At 44.3% G+C, this 20,380-nt stretch overlaps 2 protein-coding genes across 2 annotated transcripts in view; one reads left to right on the forward strand and one right to left on the reverse strand.

Annotated features, from left to right (window-relative positions):
• Window positions 1-20,380, reverse strand: part of LOC118916210 (zinc finger protein 709-like) — a 381,657-nt gene that overhangs the window by 322,118 nt on the left and 39,159 nt on the right. The window lies entirely within an intron of this gene.
• On the forward strand, window positions 945-18,318 carry LOC118911489 (zinc finger protein 709-like). The gene is given in 4 exon segments (XM_057489871.1): window positions 945-1,079; window positions 14,710-14,835; window positions 15,488-16,643; window positions 16,645-18,318. Coding segments are annotated over 2 exon segments (1,311 nt in total). The 5' UTR covers window positions 945-1,079; window positions 14,710-14,835; window positions 15,488-15,626; the 3' UTR covers window positions 16,939-18,318.

A 20,380-nucleotide genomic window follows, 5' to 3' on the forward strand; every position in this document is an offset into this window, starting at 1 on the left:
CACTTGCTAGAGGAGTTAGTGCTTGATTCATGAATCTCAATGAAGCCAATCAGATCTTCAAATTTACTTGATGAATTTGCTTTTTAACAATGCTAAAGTGTCCAAACATTTAAGACATTATGGTAAGTGAAGTAAGCCATTTATGTGATGTACGAGTGTTAGAAAAGAAAAGAAAAAAAGCCCCAAATCAAGTACTTCATCTCCCATGACAGCAAACCAAGAATTAATTACAGTTTCATCCTACCCCAGCGATTGCCATTTTAACAATCACACTGGAATTATCTGATCAGCACTTGTGAGGTAATCTCCATGACAAAAACTCTGCCATTTCCTTCCCCAAAAATATATATATCCTGGTTTCAAACAGTCCTTTTCCCTAGCTTAAGACTTACTCAACCCACCCTCCATCCTATAAAAATCTTCCATTTTGTACAATTCCTTGGAGCATCATCCAAGGGGGGGGGGTGGAAGCCTCAAACTGTCAAAGATCTAAAAAGGCAGATTATGACATTAGTGACGTCATTTCAAGTGTTTGTAACAAGGGTCACAGAGCCGTGTGTGGCCTCGCAGCCTGGTATCAGCCCCTGACCCGCAGAAGATCTGACATCCTCTTGTTCAACCTGGCCTGGCCCGGGCACCTCATCTGCTCAGAACAAGGGCTTCGCTCCACTGGGGAGCTGATTCTGACATTCCCGGCGCGCACCTGCGTCCCCGCGTTCAGAAGGAGCTGCAGGAAGACACCACTGCTGCTCCGGGTGGGGAGCAGGTTTCCTGTAAAGGCAAACCTCCCTGGAGGCGACAGGGCCCCGCCCAGCGCCGGGGAAAACGGGCTCAGCTGCGCCAAGTGACCTGCCCCGTTGCCAGGGGGAGGGGCGAGTCCTCACAAGCTATCCAATCGGGAGCAGCAAGCAGGTGGGCGGGGCGACGCTGCGCCACCACGTGGACGCTCCCACTCCCGCGGTCACGTCTCAGCTGCGCCGAACGATCCAGGTGCCTCAGCTGCCGCGTGGACAGCGCTGTGACCTGCACAGCCCGGGAGCCACAGGGACGACGCCGGGGGACCCAGAAGCCGGCCAGCGGTGGGTGTGTGGGGCCGGGTGTCCCGGGAGGAGGTGGAAGAGCCAGTCGAATACGGCCTTGGCGGGACCTGGGGGCACCGCCCGAACCTCGGGCCCCTGCGGCGTGGGGGCTGGGCCGGCAGCCGGGCCCGGCGTCCAGTCTCTCTCTGGGCGGCCCGGAACCTCTCTGGGCGGCTCTGCGCCCGCAGCCCGGCGTCTCCCCAGGTTGTGCGGTGACCACGGGGAGGGTCCTCAGGGACAGTCTTGATTCGGCCTCCGGGGCTCGTGCGTGGGAGGAGCTGTGCTCTGTGGGGGTCCCCGTCCATCCTTTCTCCACTGCGGGAACCGTTTTCTCCTGAGTTTCCTGAATGGGGAGCAGGGTCTCAAAAATCCACGACCCTCCCCCATCCTACCTCTTCCTAGGACTGGCAGTAAATCCAAAATCCAGATCCCTACCGCCTCCTGAAATGCCAGCTTCGCGTCTCCCACTCACAGCTATTTGTGTTCCGGGGTTCATTTCAAACAGACACAGTATTTTAATTGTAAGTTTCCCATAGCCAAGACATTGCTGCTTAAAATATGTTTAGTGTGTGTGTGTGTTTTACATGAGAGGGAAGCAAAGAATAATCACCTGGAACTACGTTGCATGAAATCCTCGTGCCTCCGCCCCAGGATCTGCCCTGGGCACAGACAAGGGAAGTCCTGTGGGTGGAGGTTCCTGTTTGGAGACTTTCCCGGGTGATGTGTCCTGTCAGCGCTGTTCCTCTCAGTCACCTTGTAAAGATACATTTACTTTTTTATAGTCTCGGTTTTACAGTCAATGGAAAATGTATTTAATCAATAGATCCTGAAAAACAGAATAAAACATTTTCAAAGAGGCAAGAAAGGTGAAAATCAGAAAAAAAAGTAAACAGTATTACATTGCATGTGTTAAAATTTGTTCCCCTTTTTTCTTCCTCTATGGGGTAGAACATGTTTCTGAGGTCCATTCCTTACTTCAGGGTGATTTCGAATGGAATTCCAGAGCTTACACTGGCTTAAATATGATTAATTGTCCACAAAACAACTTTTGGGGAGGAAATAATAAATTAACACCATTTTCTGAAAGCAATGATGGGTTTCCTTGTTGAGCCAATAAAGTGCTCTTACATTTTTTTCTTCTCTCCTTTATGCTTGACCACTGGATTTGATTATTTAACACTTATCACTCTAACACTGGGTTTTTGTATTTAAAATATCACTCATGGTCTAGAGCAGTTCCAGTGGGAAGCAGAGACAAAAGTCCTGGTCTCCAAACTAAAGCCCCTTTGAGCGTGCGTAGGGAAGTATTTGAGGACGGACCCCATTGGTTTTCTTCTGCCAGAGCCTCCCACTGCACGTGTCCTGCCTGCTCAGCACTTACCAGGGGAGGGAGTTTTTATACTGAGAGAAGCTGCAGAGCCCCCCAAAAGTTGGGGATGCATGCTGGGGGATGAGGCCGATGTGGGGCACGATCCCCTAGCTCCTCGGGAGGACCTTCCCGCCTGGGATAGGTCCCTGTGTCAGGTGTGTGAGTCCCAACCAGACTGCATCTCATCCCTCCCATCCTCCTCCATGTGGCTTTTTCTTTATGTCTTCAGTGCAAAACAGCTGTTCTTCTAATCTTTTTTTTTAAGGTATCATTGATATACATTCTTATGAAGGTTTCACAAGAAAAACAATGTGGATATTACAGTCATCCTTCTCGAGTGCCCCCCCATACCCCATTGCAGTCACTGTCCAACAGTGTAGGAAGATGCCACGGAGTCCCTGTTTGTCTTCTCTGAGCTACACTGCCTTCCCGGTGACCCCACACATACCATGTGCACGAATCATGCTCCCCCACAATCCCCTTCTCCCTCCCTCCCCACCCACCCTCTCCCACCCCTCCCCTTTGGTAACCGCTAGTTCCTTCTTGGGGTCTGTGAGTCCACTGCTGTTTTGGTCCTTCGGTTTTAGAGCCCTTAGCATATTAATCATGGTTACTTTACATTTCTGGTCTGATCATTGCAGCCTGTCTGCCACATCTGAATCAGGTTCTTTTGCTTGTTCTGTCTCTTCAGACTGTGGTTTTAAGCCTTTTAGCAGCCTTTTGGTCATCTGCTGAATGCTGGGCATGACGTACTGTGAAAAGTGAACTGAGGGAAGTGGGCCATTAGTTTCTGAGGCTTTGTGTTTATCTGCCCAGGGTTGTGCTGTGTTTACTATTCGCGGCAGCTGTCAGAGGCTAAAGATCCTCAGGGGTCCTTGCTTTTGTCACCCACATCGTCTCTAGGGTTCTCACAGAGGCATCTCAATAAGCTCTGAAACATGCATTTCTTTGAGTATATTGCACTGTTACTAAAGAGCAGTCTCCCTGATGTAATGGTGTGGTGTGGGTGGACAGGACATGTTCTATAGTCCTAGGATTTGATCTCAGATTTAATGAGCCATGTCCCTGGGCTCTGACCTTCTTTGGTGTAAGAAAAATGTTTGGTCTTCATCCATGGCTCCCAGCAAGGGCCTCCTAAGACTTTTTGAGTGATAGGGTGACTGGAGCATCTTATGTTCTAATGAGGCACTGTTTGCTCATGCCTAGATGGCTTCAGGGTGGGGATTGGTCACCAGGGAGACTATGATTTAAGGCTTATAACTTTCAGCCCAGCCCCCAACCTCTGGGGAGGGGAAGGAGCTGGAGATGGAGACAGTCACCATAACACCAGTGATTTCATCAGTCATGCCTCTGCAAGGCAATGAATGCCATCAAAACTCCTAAACCTCTGAATTCAGAGATCCCAAGTTGGTGAACACAGCAGTGTGCTGGAGGGTGTCATGTCTGCAGAGGGCGTGGAAGAAGCTCTCTCCCCACCCCCCACTTTGCCCTGTGAACCCTCGCCATTTGGCTGGTCCTGAGTTCTGTCTTTTACAATAAACCAGTAATAAGCAATTTTCTTAGCTCTAATACTGCTTCTATAGAATTAACAAACATGAGGGATTATCTAGGGAATCTCTGAATTTGTAGTTGCCCATGCAGAGCCATGCACAAATGTAGCCTGGGCAGCCCCCAGCCCACCAGCGCCTTTGTGGCTGTTATATGACGGGGCAGTCTTACGGGACTGAGACATTAAACTGTGGCTTCTGACACTAAAGTTAGTGTTAGAGTTGAGTTGAATCGAATTGTAGGCCACCCTGTTGGTGTGTTAGGAAAGTGGTGTTGAAAACCACCACATATTTCTTGTCAGGAGTAAAAAAAGCCTATGAGCCTGATAGTGTTTCTAAGTCTCTCCACCAAACACACATCCTCAGCTGAGGTCAGTAGGAAGACTCGAGGGACTCAAGTTGGCTGTTTCCCTCCCCCGTGTCATTTAGGTTCTGGAAAAATCCCAGTCAGTCAGGCTCTAGTGAAACAGAATCTTTTGAGGACAGGACTCCTTAAGAACAGAATATTGTGAGCCTGTTTCCAAATGGCTACTCTTCTGCTTCTCTTTCCAATTTTAGAGACAGAAGTTAGCCCTGTGACTAATGCTTAGATAGAACTGAGTTACTGGTTTCAAGTGTGTTAGCTTTTTTTCTGGTGAGGATTAGGAATGTCACCTTCTAAGCTACTTACATGCTGGATGAGAAACCAGGGTCTCTGTATTTTGTAACATTTCTGCCGACAGCTTTCAAGGCCTCATCCCTCCTCCTCTCCCTTGTTCCCACACCTGTACAAGTGGTCAGAGAGCCTAGCAGCTCACTGCTTTGGCACTCAAGAAATCCAGTGCCCTTGTGCACAAACTCTCCCCTGAGCCCACCCCTAGCCCAGCAAAGTACCCAGGTCAGGGTGTGCTCCTTGCCCCCTGAAGGCAGTCCCCATGGGCTGGAGAGGTTGCCCTGCTCTCCTCTCACACTTTTGAAGTCATAAACCCTTTCACATGTTCCTGGCCGGAATGTGTTGTCAGCCAAGCCTGGGTTGGGGGCGCACCTGTGCAGGTGATCATAACAGTTATAGAGCGGATGATATGGTATATACACTGAAATACACTTTACCTAATTGTTTTATTGGTAAATACTACACATCAATACATGCCACCCTTTGTTTACCCATGACGATGAGTTTATATAACCCAGTCTTTCTAAATTGACAATGGTCACGTTACCAATTTTTACTGCCAAAACTAACTGAAATTAGATTGCCACTTACAGGACAGACATACAAATAATGTTCTTTTCCAAGCTGAATTTCCTCTTGAAATTTTTATCATCAAATATATTGATGAAAAGATCAAATATATTCAGAAAAGAATGTACAAAATGTTTTGTGGTTAAGATTCAGTTAGAACATGAATATGCTTGGAACCGCCATCCAGATTCACCAGTCTGGGCAGTGGTGGTGGTGTCCTGACGTCCCCTCCACGACTCACCCCCCACCTGCCCCTCAGAGGACTGCTGTCCAAACCCCCTTTAGTCTTCATACCTTTACCACCTCTTATTTTCACTAAGCAATGTTCTTAAAACTAGGCAGTTTTGCCTCTTTTGACCTTTGAACAGGTGAGTATTAGTGGAATTACACTGGCAGGTTTTCTGGTGGCTTCTTTGCCTTAGTGTTGCCCACACCCAAGGACCTGAGGCAATAGGCCTGTGCCAGGGATGCGGGGTTCCAACACCCTCCCCCCATCAGAGCCAAGCGCTCCGAGGACCACGGGGTTCTGTAAAGTCCCCCGGGGGCAGGGGCGGGGCGGGCAGGGTGGTCGTCTCCCACAGCAGCTGGTCAAAAATGAAGGGGAGCCAGACTAATTACGTGTGGTGAGGTCACAAGTGTCTGTGTATGTGACAGACGGTCACAGTTAGGCGGCGTGACGGTGTTATGCCTTCATGCAGGGAACCCAGGGTGGACGGGAGGTGCAGGTCCCTTGCCTCTGCCCAGGCAAAGTCGGCCCAAAGCCGCGACCTCCGGCCGGCTGCCTCTCAGACACGAGGGGGCGGGGCCATGCGGCCTGTCCAATCAGGGGAGTCGCCGGTCCCGTATGTGCAGCGCTACCGTGTGACGGTGTGGGCTGCGTGCTGGCCACTGTTGGATCTGTCCGGCCCAGATGGGCTGTCACCGTCCTGAAAGGCCGCAGGTGGCCGCGACACAGCCTGTGTCACAGTGACCGCCATCGGCGCGGCAGTCGCAGGTTGGACGACCCAGTGCCGCAGAAACCGGAAAATGGTGAGTGTGCAGGGCCAGGTGTCCACGACAGGGACACTGCCACAGGCTGGACCTGATTGTGGCGGGACCGGCTGCACCGTGGGCAACTCCAGACCCTGTGGACCCAAGCCCACTGGTGGCGCCACTCGGACCTTGGTCCCCTCCGGCACGCGGCATGGGCTCAGGCGGCAGTCGGGACCCTGGCGACCTGTTCCCTCACTGCTCGAGGCCACATCACCCCCACATTGGGGTGACCACGGGGAGGGTCATCAGGGCACAGTCGTGACTTGGCCCCTGGGGTTCGTGTGTGGGAGGAGCTGTGGTCTGTGGGGTTCGCATTTCCCAGGGCACTGTTTTCCCCTCACTTTCCCAAATGTTTGGGAAGCAGGTTCTCAAGCCCACAACCCTGGTCCCCCCAACCTAGCTCTTCCTAGGGCTAGCATTAAATCCCTAGGTTTCCAGATCCTTCCCCACTTTCTGAAACGCCATCTTCCCGCCATCTCCAGTTCCCAGCATCATTAACTCTCTGTCCTCTGTGGTGCATTTCAAACTGCGCAGTATTTGACTCGTTTGTCATTTCTCCATAGAGCCATGGATGGCCCTTTTCAAAGATTTATTTTTGTGTGCATTTTACGTAAGAGGGAAGGAGAGAATAACCTCCTGGTATTACCTTGCATGAAATCCTTGTGCTTCTCCAGGATCTGTCCTGGGCACAGACATCCTCTGGGAAGTCCGGTGGGTGGAGGTTCCCCTGGGAACCTTTCCTGGGCGATCTGTCCTGCCACCTCTGCCCAACCCCCGCTTTATCATTTTGAAGAGATTTATTCACTTATTTGAAACTTCATTTTACAATAAACTTAAAGTTTATTTAATCAATAGACCTTGAGATTCAGTTATAAAGTATTTCCAGTCAAGAAAGAGATGAATTTCAGAATAAAATATTTCTTTATTGTATTCCACTTGTTAAAACTTTCGTTTTATTTCTTCCCGTAAGTGGGTGTAGTAATATTCTTGGGTGTGCTTTTTCTCTTTTGGGTGATTTCAAATGGCATATCAGGCCTAGACTTACATCTGGAAGTGTTTCAACATGATTATTTATTTACAAATCAACTTCTTTTCAGGAAGAGTCACAAGGTCCATATCATTTAAATCTTTCTCGGGAGTTGTATTAATAATTTTACTCTGGACAAGATTCCTTTGGCGTTTCGTTTGTATATGGCGCCCTCTAGTGTCCAGAAGCTGTAGTCTCTGGAGCTGCTCTGTCCCTGAAGCAATGTCGGGGGTTGCAGGGGCGGTACTGGTGCCTTGGGGGAGGAAAGAGCTGTTCTCCGCCTCCCGGCTGCTGTGCCTGTCTCCACTGCCTGAGCCGGTGGGCCGGGCACACAGGTATAAATTTTTGTCCCAGAGCAGCCGGATATGGATCCCTGCTTTCCACAAGCAGCCGGAATCCCAGTCTCCCCAGGAACTCTGCGTGTATTAACTTTCCAACCCGGTTGTCATGCGAGTCTCATGAAAGCACCATGAAATACAGGTTTGTGCTCCCAGAGCAGATCTCCGGAGCCAGGTATTCAGCAGTCCCAGGCCTTCCACTCCCTCCCTACTCCGTTTCTCTTCCTCCCGCTGGTGAGCTGGGGTGGGGGAAGGGCTCCGGTACGTTACCCTCCCCCATTCAGTGAGGTCTGCTCTTTTCTCCAGGTGTGTGCAGTCTGGCGCAGTCCTCTTTCCTGCTGCTCTCTCAGGATTAGTTGCACCAACTATATTTTCTAATTGTATCCAGTTTTAGGAGGAAGCCTCTGTCTCTCCTCTCACGCCGCCATCTTTAATCCCCCCCCCCCCAGTTTCTTTTCTTGGCAATAATATTAACTGACATCTTCATTTCCTTACAGGAATACCAATTTGTGGGTTAGTATTTTTGATGTAGTAATACTGCCTTACAATTTCCTTTCCTCTTATACATAACCATTGGATTTGAGTGATTTTGCTGGATTCTTGAAACTCTGGGTTTATGTGATTTAAGTAAACTATTGTGAGCCAATGTATCATGACTGAGGAGCAGAGGCCTTAGGCCAGTGACTCCAAACTAAGGCCAGTCTTGAGCCTACAAAGAGGGTTTTCTTAGACCTTGACATTTTTACCTGTTATGTTTGACTTTTGCATCCATGTTACAGCTGCACTCGATGTTTTGTGCACATTGAGGAAGTCTGTGAAGATGAGTTCTGTCTCCTGGATGTAAGGATTATGAATTTGGGAGTTGATTTGGGTCAGAACTTTGAGCTGGAGCAGGCTGTTTCCTTATTAGTGAGAATGGAAGCCGGGGGACGGAGTGCTTCTGTGCTTCTAGGAGAGCAAGGTGTGTGCAGCACCCAGAGTTCATTCCTGTGGCTGTGGAGGCGTTCCCACCCTCCTTCCCCAGGGACTGGCCTCCTTTAGGGGTTCTGTCTCAACCGGGAGTGTCTAGACCCCACGCTTGAGAATGCGCTTAACTTTCTGAGTGTGGTTTTTTTCCTTCTTAACTGTGGGAAGCATAAATCCATTAAGCTATAGTCACTGTAGTCATTTTTAAAATTTATTTTCTTTCCTTTTTTTTCCTGCTCTGATTGGGTAAGTTCCACTGCCCTTTCTTCAAGTTCACTGATGCTTTATTTTTCTTTAGGCTGCTGTTGAATCCTGCTGTTGTATTTCTCAGTTCACTTATTATATTATGTAGCTCTGTGACTTCTCTATTTGGTACTTTCTTACTTTGCTTATCCAGTTTTCTGAATAAGGTGAAATCTCTTGACCATTATTTTCTACTATTTGTAGGTAAATCACTTCTTTTTCATTAAGGTATTTTTCTGAAGTTTTATTTTCTCCATTTGGAACATAATCATCTGTTTGTTTTCCTTAACTCTTTGTATGGTTTTTTATGAATTATATAAAAGTCACCTCCTGCATTCTTGAAGGAGTGACCTCATGTAGGAGATAAACATTATTCAACTCTAGCCTAATGCTTGCTTGTCTCTCAGACCTTTGTGTTTGCCCAAGTCTATTTTATTTCTAGTGGCTCCCAGTAGGGGAGTGTAATGATATTTTCCTCTATAACAACAGTGTTATGCAGCAGTATAACAGTATTATAACTCCTTTCAGGTTCTAAACCTGATTCCAATGTGGGGAGAGGGGGTGTCTTCCTACACAAATACCAAGCAATTCCCAAAGGCCAGCAGGTGTCAGTAACTCAGTTGACGCCTTCTGCCCAGAGACAGCCCCAGATTCTCCAGGTTAAGGGCTCCTTCCTACAAGACTGCCCTCCACCCCCCACTCCAGACACCAGTTGCAAGCCCCAGGCTGTTACCTGTGCTTCTGATCACTTACCAGCTACAGATTGGTGGTTCCAGTGACCTCCTCTTAGGTTCAATTAATTTACTAGAACACTCAAAGAGCTCAAAAATACATTTCCCAGTTTAATAAAGAATACTGTAAAGGATACAAATTAACAGCCAGATGAAAAGATACATAGGGAAAGGTCCTATATACAGGAGCTTCTGTCCCCATGGGGCTTGAGGCCTAGCTTGGTGGCATATGGACAAATTCCAGTTCCCCAAGCGATAGGCTCTCCTCAGGGGGTTTTGTGAGGGCTTCGTTGCACAGTCATGATTGACTGAATCGTTGGCCATTGGCTGATTCAACCTCCATTCTCTGCTCTTGGGCAGAGTCCAAAAGTTTCTCATTAACATGACCAGAACTATTTCACCTTTTAAGACTCTGCAGTGTCTTCAGGAACTGTGGAAGAAGACCAAATATCTACTTCTTATAACTCGTTATCGTAGGGAGGATCTCATTCAGGACCTAGTGCAGGCTGGTTGGCAGCCAGACCCTCAGGCAAGAGCTATTCATGCATACAGTACATCCTCTTTGAGGGGAGGATGGAAAGGTGGGCGTTTCTGTCTGCCCCCTCCGCACTGAGCCCTGGGGTGGTAACCAGTTAGGAATCTTTTCTTTCTTTGGTACCATCCCATTGGGCCCATGAACACGTGCCCTGCTGGCCACCAGGTCAGGCTGTCCAAGGATGTGTTCTCTGGGGGGAAGACACAAAAGCTACGGTGCCGAACCTGTATACAAGCTCTTTTCATGGAGACACTGGTGCTTTGGTCAGGGCAGAAGGCGGGAGAGAGGACAGTGCCTGCCGTCTGCCCCAGTCTCTGGGGAGTACATAGCTGAGCCCTAGCTGTGTTATTTCATCTAATGTGTGCTACTTCGGCCATAGCTGTGAAGATGTTAACAGGCCTCTTTTATAGATAATGGCAACCTGGACACGGACGAGAGAGGGTGCAAAGATGCTGTCTTCATCCTGGAGAGCATCTCAGTAGTCACCTAGATGTGTGCCAAACCAGATGCCTGACCCTCGGGCCCAAGCTCCCAGAGAAATAAATAGGCAACTTTCACAGTAAGACGGGGTGTCTCAGTCTGCTGTCTCTGCTATGCCCTGGGGGTATAGCCAGCTAAGCTCTGCCTCCCCATTTCTTATAGTCCCATAGGACCTAGAAATGAAAGCCTCACTTGTTAACCATAGCCAGGCAATTTAGGGGTGGCTCCCTTGAGCGCCCGCTGAAATCAGGCCACCAGACAAGTACAGAAGCTCCTTTCTGGAAGACACTGGTGAGCTGGATTGGGGCAGAGGGAGGAAGCAAAGACCGTGCCTGCCGGTCTCCGTCTTTGGGGAATGTTTCAGCAGTCCCCTGGACGCGTGTTAAACGCCTGCCCTGCAGGCTGGCACTTTGAGATGAGCAAGCAAGCCTCTTTTGTCGGATTTCTGGGCCCTTCTCTGCAAGCTTCAGCCAGCTGCCTCGGTGCAGGGCCCTAGGAGGGGTGAGTCCGCTCACTCCGGCCCTCTAAGAACGGCTTCTCAGTTTGCTATAACCTTGTTGCTGATGCAAACCTCAGTGGCTTTCAACGCTAGGTGTGGGGGCTCATCTTCAGGTGCACCTCTTAAAAGTTGGGGTGCCCAAAGTGGGATTCAAACCTTTGCTGCTCAGGGACAACCTTCAGGTTATGTGTCCTCCCTGTTGCGGGCTGCTGTACTAGGGGCGGGGTTTATGGCAAGGTGGTGTCTCAGCCTTCCCTACCTATTCTGATGGGGGTTTTTCCTTATTCACCCAGTGGATAGGTATTGCTCAGATAGTTCTTGGGTTTTGTTTTTTTCTTCAAGGAAGTTCCGTATGTAGCTGCAGATTTGGTGTCTGTGGAAGGAGGTAAGTTCAGGATCCTATGTCACCAGCTTGGACTATTTTATTCTGTTTACTTTGGGTTTAATTTGCCCTTTTTATTGTTTCATCGGGTAGAAGCCTACATTATTGATTGTAGATTTTTCTCTTTCTGTTGTTTTTTCAATGTATATAAATTTCTCTCTGGGCTCTACTTTTCCTGAATCAGACAAACTTGGATACATGTTATTTTCATTTCATATAGTTCAAAGTAATCTCTAGTTTCTTTGACTCCATGTTATTTTTAAATGTTTAATATTCTCCATGTCGTTAGGGGTTTTCTAGTTACTTTCCTATTACTGATTTCTAGAATGCTGCTGCTGTGGTCTGAGAGCATATTTTTTATGATTTCTTTCAAATTTCTTGAAGGTGTGTTTTATGTCCCAGAAGGTGTTATGTGTAAGTGAATGTTCCATATGAACTGGAGAACAATGTGTATCCTACTGTTAGCTGATGAAGTGTTACATGGTTTTCGATTAAACCAGTTGTTTGATGGTGTTACTCAGCCATGTCCTTCCCAATTTTCTGCATGCTAGAACCCTATTATTCCTGATTTGGGGCTGCTGATGACTCCAACTATGGAGTCATCATTTGTTACTGCATTTTTATCAGTTTTGGCTCATGTATTGTGCTAGTTATTAATGAACACGCACAAAAAGGATTGCTCTGTTTTCTTGGAGACGTGACCCTTTTATCATTATATAATTCCCTCTTTTTCTCTGAGATTTCCTTGCCTTAAAGTCATGTTTTGAAACATGTTTTCTAACTTTCTTTTGATGACTGTTAACATAGTACATCTTTTTCCATCCTTCTTAAATTTACTGTGTCTTTAAATTTAAAGTGCATTCCTTGTAGGCTACATTTATAATTAGGTGTTTGTTTTTTAGTGCTGCTATAGTATCTCTCTTTCAAATGCAGTATTTAGACTATTGATGTTTAAAAAGGTTTTTGATACTGTTAATTAATACCTACCATATTTTTTATTCTTTGGTTGTTTTTGTTGCCCTTGTTTTCTTGTCTTTCAGCATTTTTGTGCCTTCTCTGGCTTTGAGCATTTTACCTGATTACATTTTATTTCCACTCAGCCTATCATGTATAGCTTGATTTGACTTCATTTGTTGCCCTGATTTCTTGGTGTACATTTACAATTAAAGCAAGTCCTCTGTCAGCTAACACTATACCACCTCACAGGTTGCACAGGTACCTTATATAAAGCCTTCCCAGTAGCTCCCTCTCTGACCCTAGTAACACTGGTGTCACTGATTTCACTTATCCATGAGCTGTCGTGACTGAATGCATTTTTACTAACTTGAACAAAGCAATAGTTGTCAGATTAAGTATGTATAAAAAAGAAAGATATTTCACCCTCATTTATTCCTTTTCTAATATTCTTTTATCACTTACCTTCTTTCTGATGGTCTCCATTCTCTCATGGTTCCTGAACATAAGTTGGATTTAACTCCTGTCCTTACTTATGTCCCCAACATAAGTAAGGTTTGTTTTTCCCTTCAGGCTTCTTCCCATTTTCTCTTTGTTCAGTTTGGATATGATATGCTTGGATGTACATTTTTTCCTTCATGTGCTGTGTTCCCTTAATTTGCTGGATCTGCAGTTTGCTGGGTTTTTTTTGTTAATGCCAGGAAAGTCTCAGTGATTTTTGCTTCCCTGATTTCTTCTGTTCCTTTCTGCTTTTCTCATCTGTCAAGTATTCCCATTATATGTATTTTATACCAGCTGTCATTGCCCTAAAGTTCTTACATACTGTGTTTGTCTTGTATCTTTATGAGAACCTGGTGAAATAGATTCTCTTGAGGAAAAGCCTAAAAGAGAACATTCTGGGTATATCTCAAAGTAGCTGTGTCTCCAGTTTAAAGTCTCTGCAAATTTTGATGTCTGACAGTTTTGAATCCTCATCCCTTCCTCCTCTTGTGACCCACAGCTGAGGCGAGAAGAAAGCCACAGTGCCTTCTCCTCTGGCAGTGGCAAGAGAACAAATCCACACAAGTACCTGCTCTTGCATGTGGACTGTTTTAGTCTACCTACAACCTCAGGTTACAAAAGCCCAACAAGTCTGTGCGTTTCCTTGCTCTCAAGCCATTTCATGCTTGTGAGAGGCCTGCCTAGTCCCCAGAATCCTCATACTCATGAAGGTAAAGCCTTTCATACCCTATTGGCAGTGTATGGTGTCATCAGCTGCGGGATTCCTATACTCATGGGTGGGCGCCTGCACCTGTACCCAACATGCAGCTCAGGAGGCAGAGTTTGGGAGGCCTGCCTCTAGAGTGGCTGGTTGGGAAGCTTCCTCCTGAAATTAGAGGATGGAGATTTTATGTTCTTCTGTGCTGAATCCTTTAAATATTTTATAATCAGACTCACCATCGAACTATTGTGGACTTCAGTAAACTCCTTTGCAACTGTTAGCTCTTAGCCTGTTCCTGAAGGCCAGGACTGGCCAGGGTATGCTGTTAAGGTGCTAGCAGAGCTTTTTTTGGTCAGATTCTACCACATCGGTGTATGTGTCTGTACTGAACACAGAGAAGCAGCCAACAGTGCATGTATGTAGGGTGTTCACTGAGGCATCAATCACTGTGCCTTTTTAGCATGGCATATCATGCTAAGTTGTCTAAGCTCTAACTTCACAATAACTACTTCTAGCTCCGTGAAATAGAACAGAGAATGGAAAATTCTGGGATTTTCACAAGAATATTTTAATTTAGCCAGCTGCATCTAGCTGCTACTTGTAGCCTGGAGTACTTGTTTGGTATGGACAGCTGGTCCTTGTCAGTAGTTGGACTCTCATGTTTGATGATGAGAATAGAGAAAAAGCTTCTTCACTTTATATTTGTTAAAACCACGTGCAGATTTGATCGCATACATCAAAGAGTGCCAAGTTAAGTGGTAGGTATTGAGGAAGGAGATACGTGTATTTTTCTGACAAGGAATTGGTGTGCTTAAAATGGTATGTCTCATTTGGATAGCGTTTCTCTCATTTCCACAAGGTGCTCTGGGCCCTGCTATTAGAGAGCAAAAACATTTTAAGTGATTACAGTAAAAATGCGTAAACCCTTTTGCACTTTTTCATCATGATAAGTTTATAAGGAAGTGGAGAATAAGTTGCTAAGAAGCATGACATAGAATAAATGAGTGGAGAAAAATCAAGCATAACCTTCCTATAAGTTGAGTGTAAATCCCCAGTCCTGTCTCTCTAATGTCTCCTACCATAAATGTATTTGGGATGTTTTAGGACCCAGTGACTTTTGAGGATGTGGCTGTGAACTTCACCCTGGAGGAGTGGGCCTTACTGGATCCTTCGCAGAAGAAATTTACAGAGATGTGATGCGGGAAACCTTCAGGAACCTGGCCTCAGTAGGTGAGGATGACAGTTATCATTGCCTTGTCAATTAGAATGCAAGTGCTTCTGCACCGTAAATGTTCCCAGGTATGGACTGTGGAAAAGGAACACATTGTAATAAACTAGGCATGGTAATATATCATCATGGACCTAAAATCTTATTATTTTTCTATAATTTCTAATAATATGGAACTATTTTTCTGGGTCTGCATTTTAGGGGAAAATTGGGAAGATCATAACATTGAAGATGGGTACAAAACCCAGGGGAGAACACTAAGGCAAGTTAGTTTTCATTCACTTACTGAGTGATACTCACAACAGAGAGCAGTGTCCTGCAGGAGAATCCTAGGATCATGAATTTTTAAAAACAAGCACAACAACCCCAGCTTCAAATTTACTTACTCTTAAATTTTTTTTCACTGGAAGTATTTACTTAAGTGTAGCATAGATGTTAAGTCCAAATTATTCACTTGGAAACAGTATTAAGAAACCCTATGTATTATTATCACTTTTATAACAACTGTGGTCAAGCCATATATTCACTTCCAAATAAATCAAAGCATAGAGAACCCTTCATTTTGCTGAAAAATTTAAAGTAATTCCAATACCTTATTAATAAATATGGTTATTAACAAAGACCATTAATAACGTGATTCTCATTTTTTTACAGAAGTCATGTGGTAGAAAAACCTTGTGAAAGCAAAGGTAGTCAGTGTAGAGAAACCATCAGCCAGATTCCAACTCCTTATCTGAGCAAGAAAACTTCTGGAGTAAAACTATGTGAATGCAGTGTGTGTGGAAAAGTCTTTATGCGGCATTCATCCCTTAATAGGCCAATCAGATCTCACACTGGACACAAACCATATGAGTATCATGAATATGAAGAGAAGCCATATAAATGTAAGGAATGTGGGAAGGCCTCCAGTTACCGCAAATCTGTTCACAGACATGAAAGGACTCACACTGGAGAGAAACCCTCTGAATGTCAGGAATGTGGGAAAGCCTTCACATGGCTCACAACCTTTAGAAGACACATGATAATACACACTGGAGATGGACCTTATAAATGTAAGGAATGTGGGAAAGCCTTTAGTTGTTCCACTTCATGCCGAACACATGAGAGAACTCACACTGGAGAGAAACCCTATGAATGTAAACAGTGTGGAAAATCCCTCAGGTCTCCTCTGGGTTTGCAAATACATGAAAGAAATCACACTGGAGAGAAACCCTATGAATGTAAACTATGTGGTAAAGCCCTCAGTTGTCCCAGTTCTTTTCGAAGACATGAAAGGACTCATACTGCAGAGAAACAGTATGAATGTAAACAATGTGAAAAAACCTTCAGTTCTCCCCTAGGTTTGCAAATACATGAAAGAATTCATACTGGTGAGAAACCCTATGAGTGCAAGGAATGTGGGAAAGCCTTCATTTCTCTCTCAAGCATTCGAACACACATGATAATGCACACTGGAGATGGACCTTATAAATGTATGGAATGTGGGAAAGCATTCATTTGTCCCAGTTCATTTTGATCACATGAAAGAACTCACACTGGAGAGAAGCCTTATGAATGTAAACAGTGTGGTAAAACCTTCAGTTGGCCCAGTTCCTTCCGAATACATGAAAGAACTCATATTGGGGAGAAACCTTATGAATGTAAGGAATGTGGGAAAACTTTCATTTATCGCACAACCTTCCAAGGACACATGAGAAAACACACTGGAGAGAAACCATATAAATGTAAAGAATGTGGAAAAGCCTTCATTTCTCCCTCAAGTGTTCGAACACACGTGGTAATGCATACTGGAGATGGGCCTTATAAATGTTAAGGAATGTGGGAAAGCATTCAGTTTTCCCAGTTCATTTCGAATACATGAAAGAACTCACACTGGGGAGAAGCCCTATGAATGTAAACAATGTGGTAGAGCCTTCAGTTGCTATACATCCTTCCGAACACATGAAAAAACGCATACAGGAGAGAAACCCTATGAATGTAAGGAATGTGGAAAAGCCTTCATTTATCGCACAACCTTTCGAGGACATGTGAGAATGCATACTGGAGAGAAACCATATAAATGTAGAGAATGTGGCAAAGCCTTCAGTCGTCCCAGTTCCTTTTGAAGGCATGAAAAATCTCATGCTAAATAGAAACCTCTTGAATGTAAGCAATATTGCAAGGGCTTTGGTTGGCCTTTGTCCTTACATGTGAAAATTCCTACTAGAAAGAAGTCCTATAAATATGAGAAAGTCTGATTTCAATCCATGTATAATGTTCCAGAGAACTGTAACATGAATTATTATAAAAGTTATAAATATATTGCCTTTATCACTGCCTCATTCTTAAAGTAGATCTCTAGCCTGTGGATATTTACTGCTTGCTTTAAAAAATGAACATTGAGGTGAGATAATTCTGTAAGTACTCTTTAAGCAATAGTAATATTAATATGTATCATTTTCTCCTTAAATCAGTTAACATTTTCCTCTTTCCATTTTGGAGTCTGTTTGATCCATGGATGAATTGAAGTGTATTTCCAATGTTCATGTAGGTTTAATTTTTGCATAGGGTTTCAATTGTTTTGTAAGTCAGGAGTTATTGATAAATGACATTTTTAGCATTTGTTGGGATCTTCCAACTGGCCTCCTCTGCCAGGTACTAGATATCCCTTACCTGTTCAGGTTTCATAGGCACCATACAGAGAGATGCATAGGAACTTTGAGGACACCTGCTTCCAGCCTGTTTTCTTGATTCTTTGCCATGCCAATCAAAAGTTTCCTCAAAACCACAATCAACTGCTTGACTTGCATTTTCTCAGAGGTGTAGGTTCCACACATATCCTCGGAAGTCCTACATCAAAGAAGCACCACAGGTTGGATTTTCCTGCAAGCCCTCATGTCCACCACATAGTTAATTTGAGCTTTCATGATTAGGAGTCTTCTCTAATTTCTCAGACTCCCACCTCTTCTAGTCTTGTTTGCATAAGGTCTAATTTGTAAAGTAAACACCTTGTTCTGGTAATACTACTAGTGACCGTGTGTTCTGATTCCATTGTGACAGCTACAGTGGTATAGTCCAAAAGAACCACACTGGCGTTTGTTCCTCTATTGCACTGTGCAGTAGTGAGTGCTTTGACCTAGTCCTTCCATGTGAGGAAGGACTTTTCTCGTATCAGGCAGATTATGGATGTTCCCTGTTGCTCACCGCTGTACATAATTCCTCAGTACATTTTCAGTTGTGTTTGATTGTATGTGATTAAAAGCAATGTGTTTTGTTAAAATCTTCTGTTTCTTGAAATACATTGACTTCCATATGATTTGTATGCTAAATATTGTTTTTCATTTTCTGAAAGCATATATTAAATAATCCCTTTGTAATTATGAACTTTTTTATTAACTGTGATTTTTGTCAAGTTAATCATACGTTCTCCCTCAACATTATCTTGTGTGAGGTATTTTTTCATCAGTGAAATATTTTTAATTTTGTTTTGTTAATAATTTTTGTCATTAAACTAATTTCTCTTTCATTTTGTCTGTGCCATCTTGCCAAAATCCACTAGGATCACGCCAGTAGCCGAGTGGTATAAAGAATTACTGCAAAAAAAAAAGGTGAAAACCCTAAAATTACTGTGGACTTAATCAGTAAGGGGGTGTGCAAAAGTACTTATATGATTTTGATTTGGGCTTTTGCTTGGTGATCTGTTTGCTATTCAATAAAGCAAGACTTTTTTGGATATATTGGATGTTGTGAGGAGAGAAACAATTCTGTCATCGGTAATGATAATTATTTTCTAAAAGGCAAAAACAGTGGAGTGACACTAAACCTAATTCATAAGAAGCTCCAGTCATATTTTTAGGAAGAGGGAAGGGAAATTTTGGTCCTTTTTGCAATATTTAGCGACATGGTTACAAAATACCCTTATTTTTGTCATGACCCATCATCACTGAACAGCTTCAGTGATGGAAGTGTTTGGTGTTTCTCTCTTCAACATGCTAAGACCTGGCCTGGCAGTGGGTGCAGGGCAGCACCCAGTTCCCTGGAACTTCTGTCTTTCCTACTCATTATCTAAACCCCAATCTGTTTTCTACAGTGTATCATATGGATGCTGTTTACCATAAAATACCTCAGTGAAAACACATAAATTCATTTCTTAGTAAACTCCATATTACCTTTAATATCTCCTCTATGAGGCAAGCGATGGCCTGTAAGTTTAGGTGAACTGTGAGATCAAAACCTAGCAGGAGAAAGTTAGGATCACTCTTCCTATCAAGCTTTCTTACTCAGATTATATCCTTAATGCTAATTTTTCAGTGTCCTTCATCTGCTAGACACTAGGTTCAAAATGCAGTTTAGCACACAAGGCACTGCAGGACTTCAATACAGAGGATGAGACAAGTTCTTGAAGTCCTGGTACTCACCTTGTGGGGAAAGAGATGGTAACAAATGTTAAGTGGTTTCTAAAATGGAAATAAGGGTTTTGAAGGAAATTAAGTAATGAGACACGAGAGAGATTGGGTGTGTATATCTTTTCTGTGTGGGGAGGAACCTCGGTCAGTGATTATGTCGTTATTGACCACTTCCATTTCCACCGTGTAATACATCTACAGCACTATTCCAGGGACTGTTTGGGTGTGGAAGTTGATCGAGGGCGGCAGCAATGTAAAAGTCCTGCATTCCTGTGATTAACAGTAAATACTCCCCATAAAGATACAGCCATGGTTCATCTCTATTTTTGCAATTTTCTGTATATAATATGTGATCATGAGTTTGGACCATGGGTATCTAAAACTTGAGACTTTCCATTAATTTCAGACACATATTTTTTGGTATCTTTGTATGTTTAACATCATTTGAGAGGGCTTTAATTTACCTTTAACTATTTCGAGTTTTATAGTATTTGGCACATATTTTGCTTCTGTAGGGACACAATATATATCCCATTAAACTCTGGAGGTCTTCCCAGTCTGAGAAAAGGTTATGTTCATCTGCACTCCTGTCGCCCTTCCTGAGTTTATTCTGGGAGTAGAGTGGTATTTACCCAAGTTGAGTGTCATTTCCTAGTGGAAAAAACAAAAATAGATATGGATGTTTAGAAAGCAGTTATCTAGGGAACGACTGAGGTGAGCTGCAGAAAATGTCATTGTGAGTAATACCCTAACAATGTGAAAGGACATAGGGGAAATTTTTAATGACTTTATGTAATAGTATTTGGAAGCCCCAAAGCCCACTTTACTGTTCACAGGTCCCATTTAAATATGCTTAGATTTCCAGCACATATGGATTGGGAGGATAGAAAAGTAACAGCTTTGAGTTTTACAATAAAGCAGAAGAAAGCCAATCTTTGTCTAGTTTTTAGAACTAACAGTATTTTCCTAGCACAGTAGAGATGATGTTATTTCATGATTATTAGTCTCTAATGGTGCCCCCACCAGTCAGTCCTTCCATCTTCCAAATGAGAAAGTGCAGAGAGCAGGGTCTTACCCAAACTCACAGAGCTCATAGTAGTGGAATCTCAGATTTGAAGGCCTGAGTGGTGTCACGAACTGAACTGAGCAATGCCAAAATTTT

Source organism: Manis pentadactyla, chromosome 12 (genome assembly GCF_030020395.1).
Source record: "Manis pentadactyla isolate mManPen7 chromosome 12, mManPen7.hap1, whole genome shotgun sequence".
NCBI lineage: Eukaryota > Metazoa > Chordata > Mammalia > Pholidota > Manidae > Manis > Manis pentadactyla.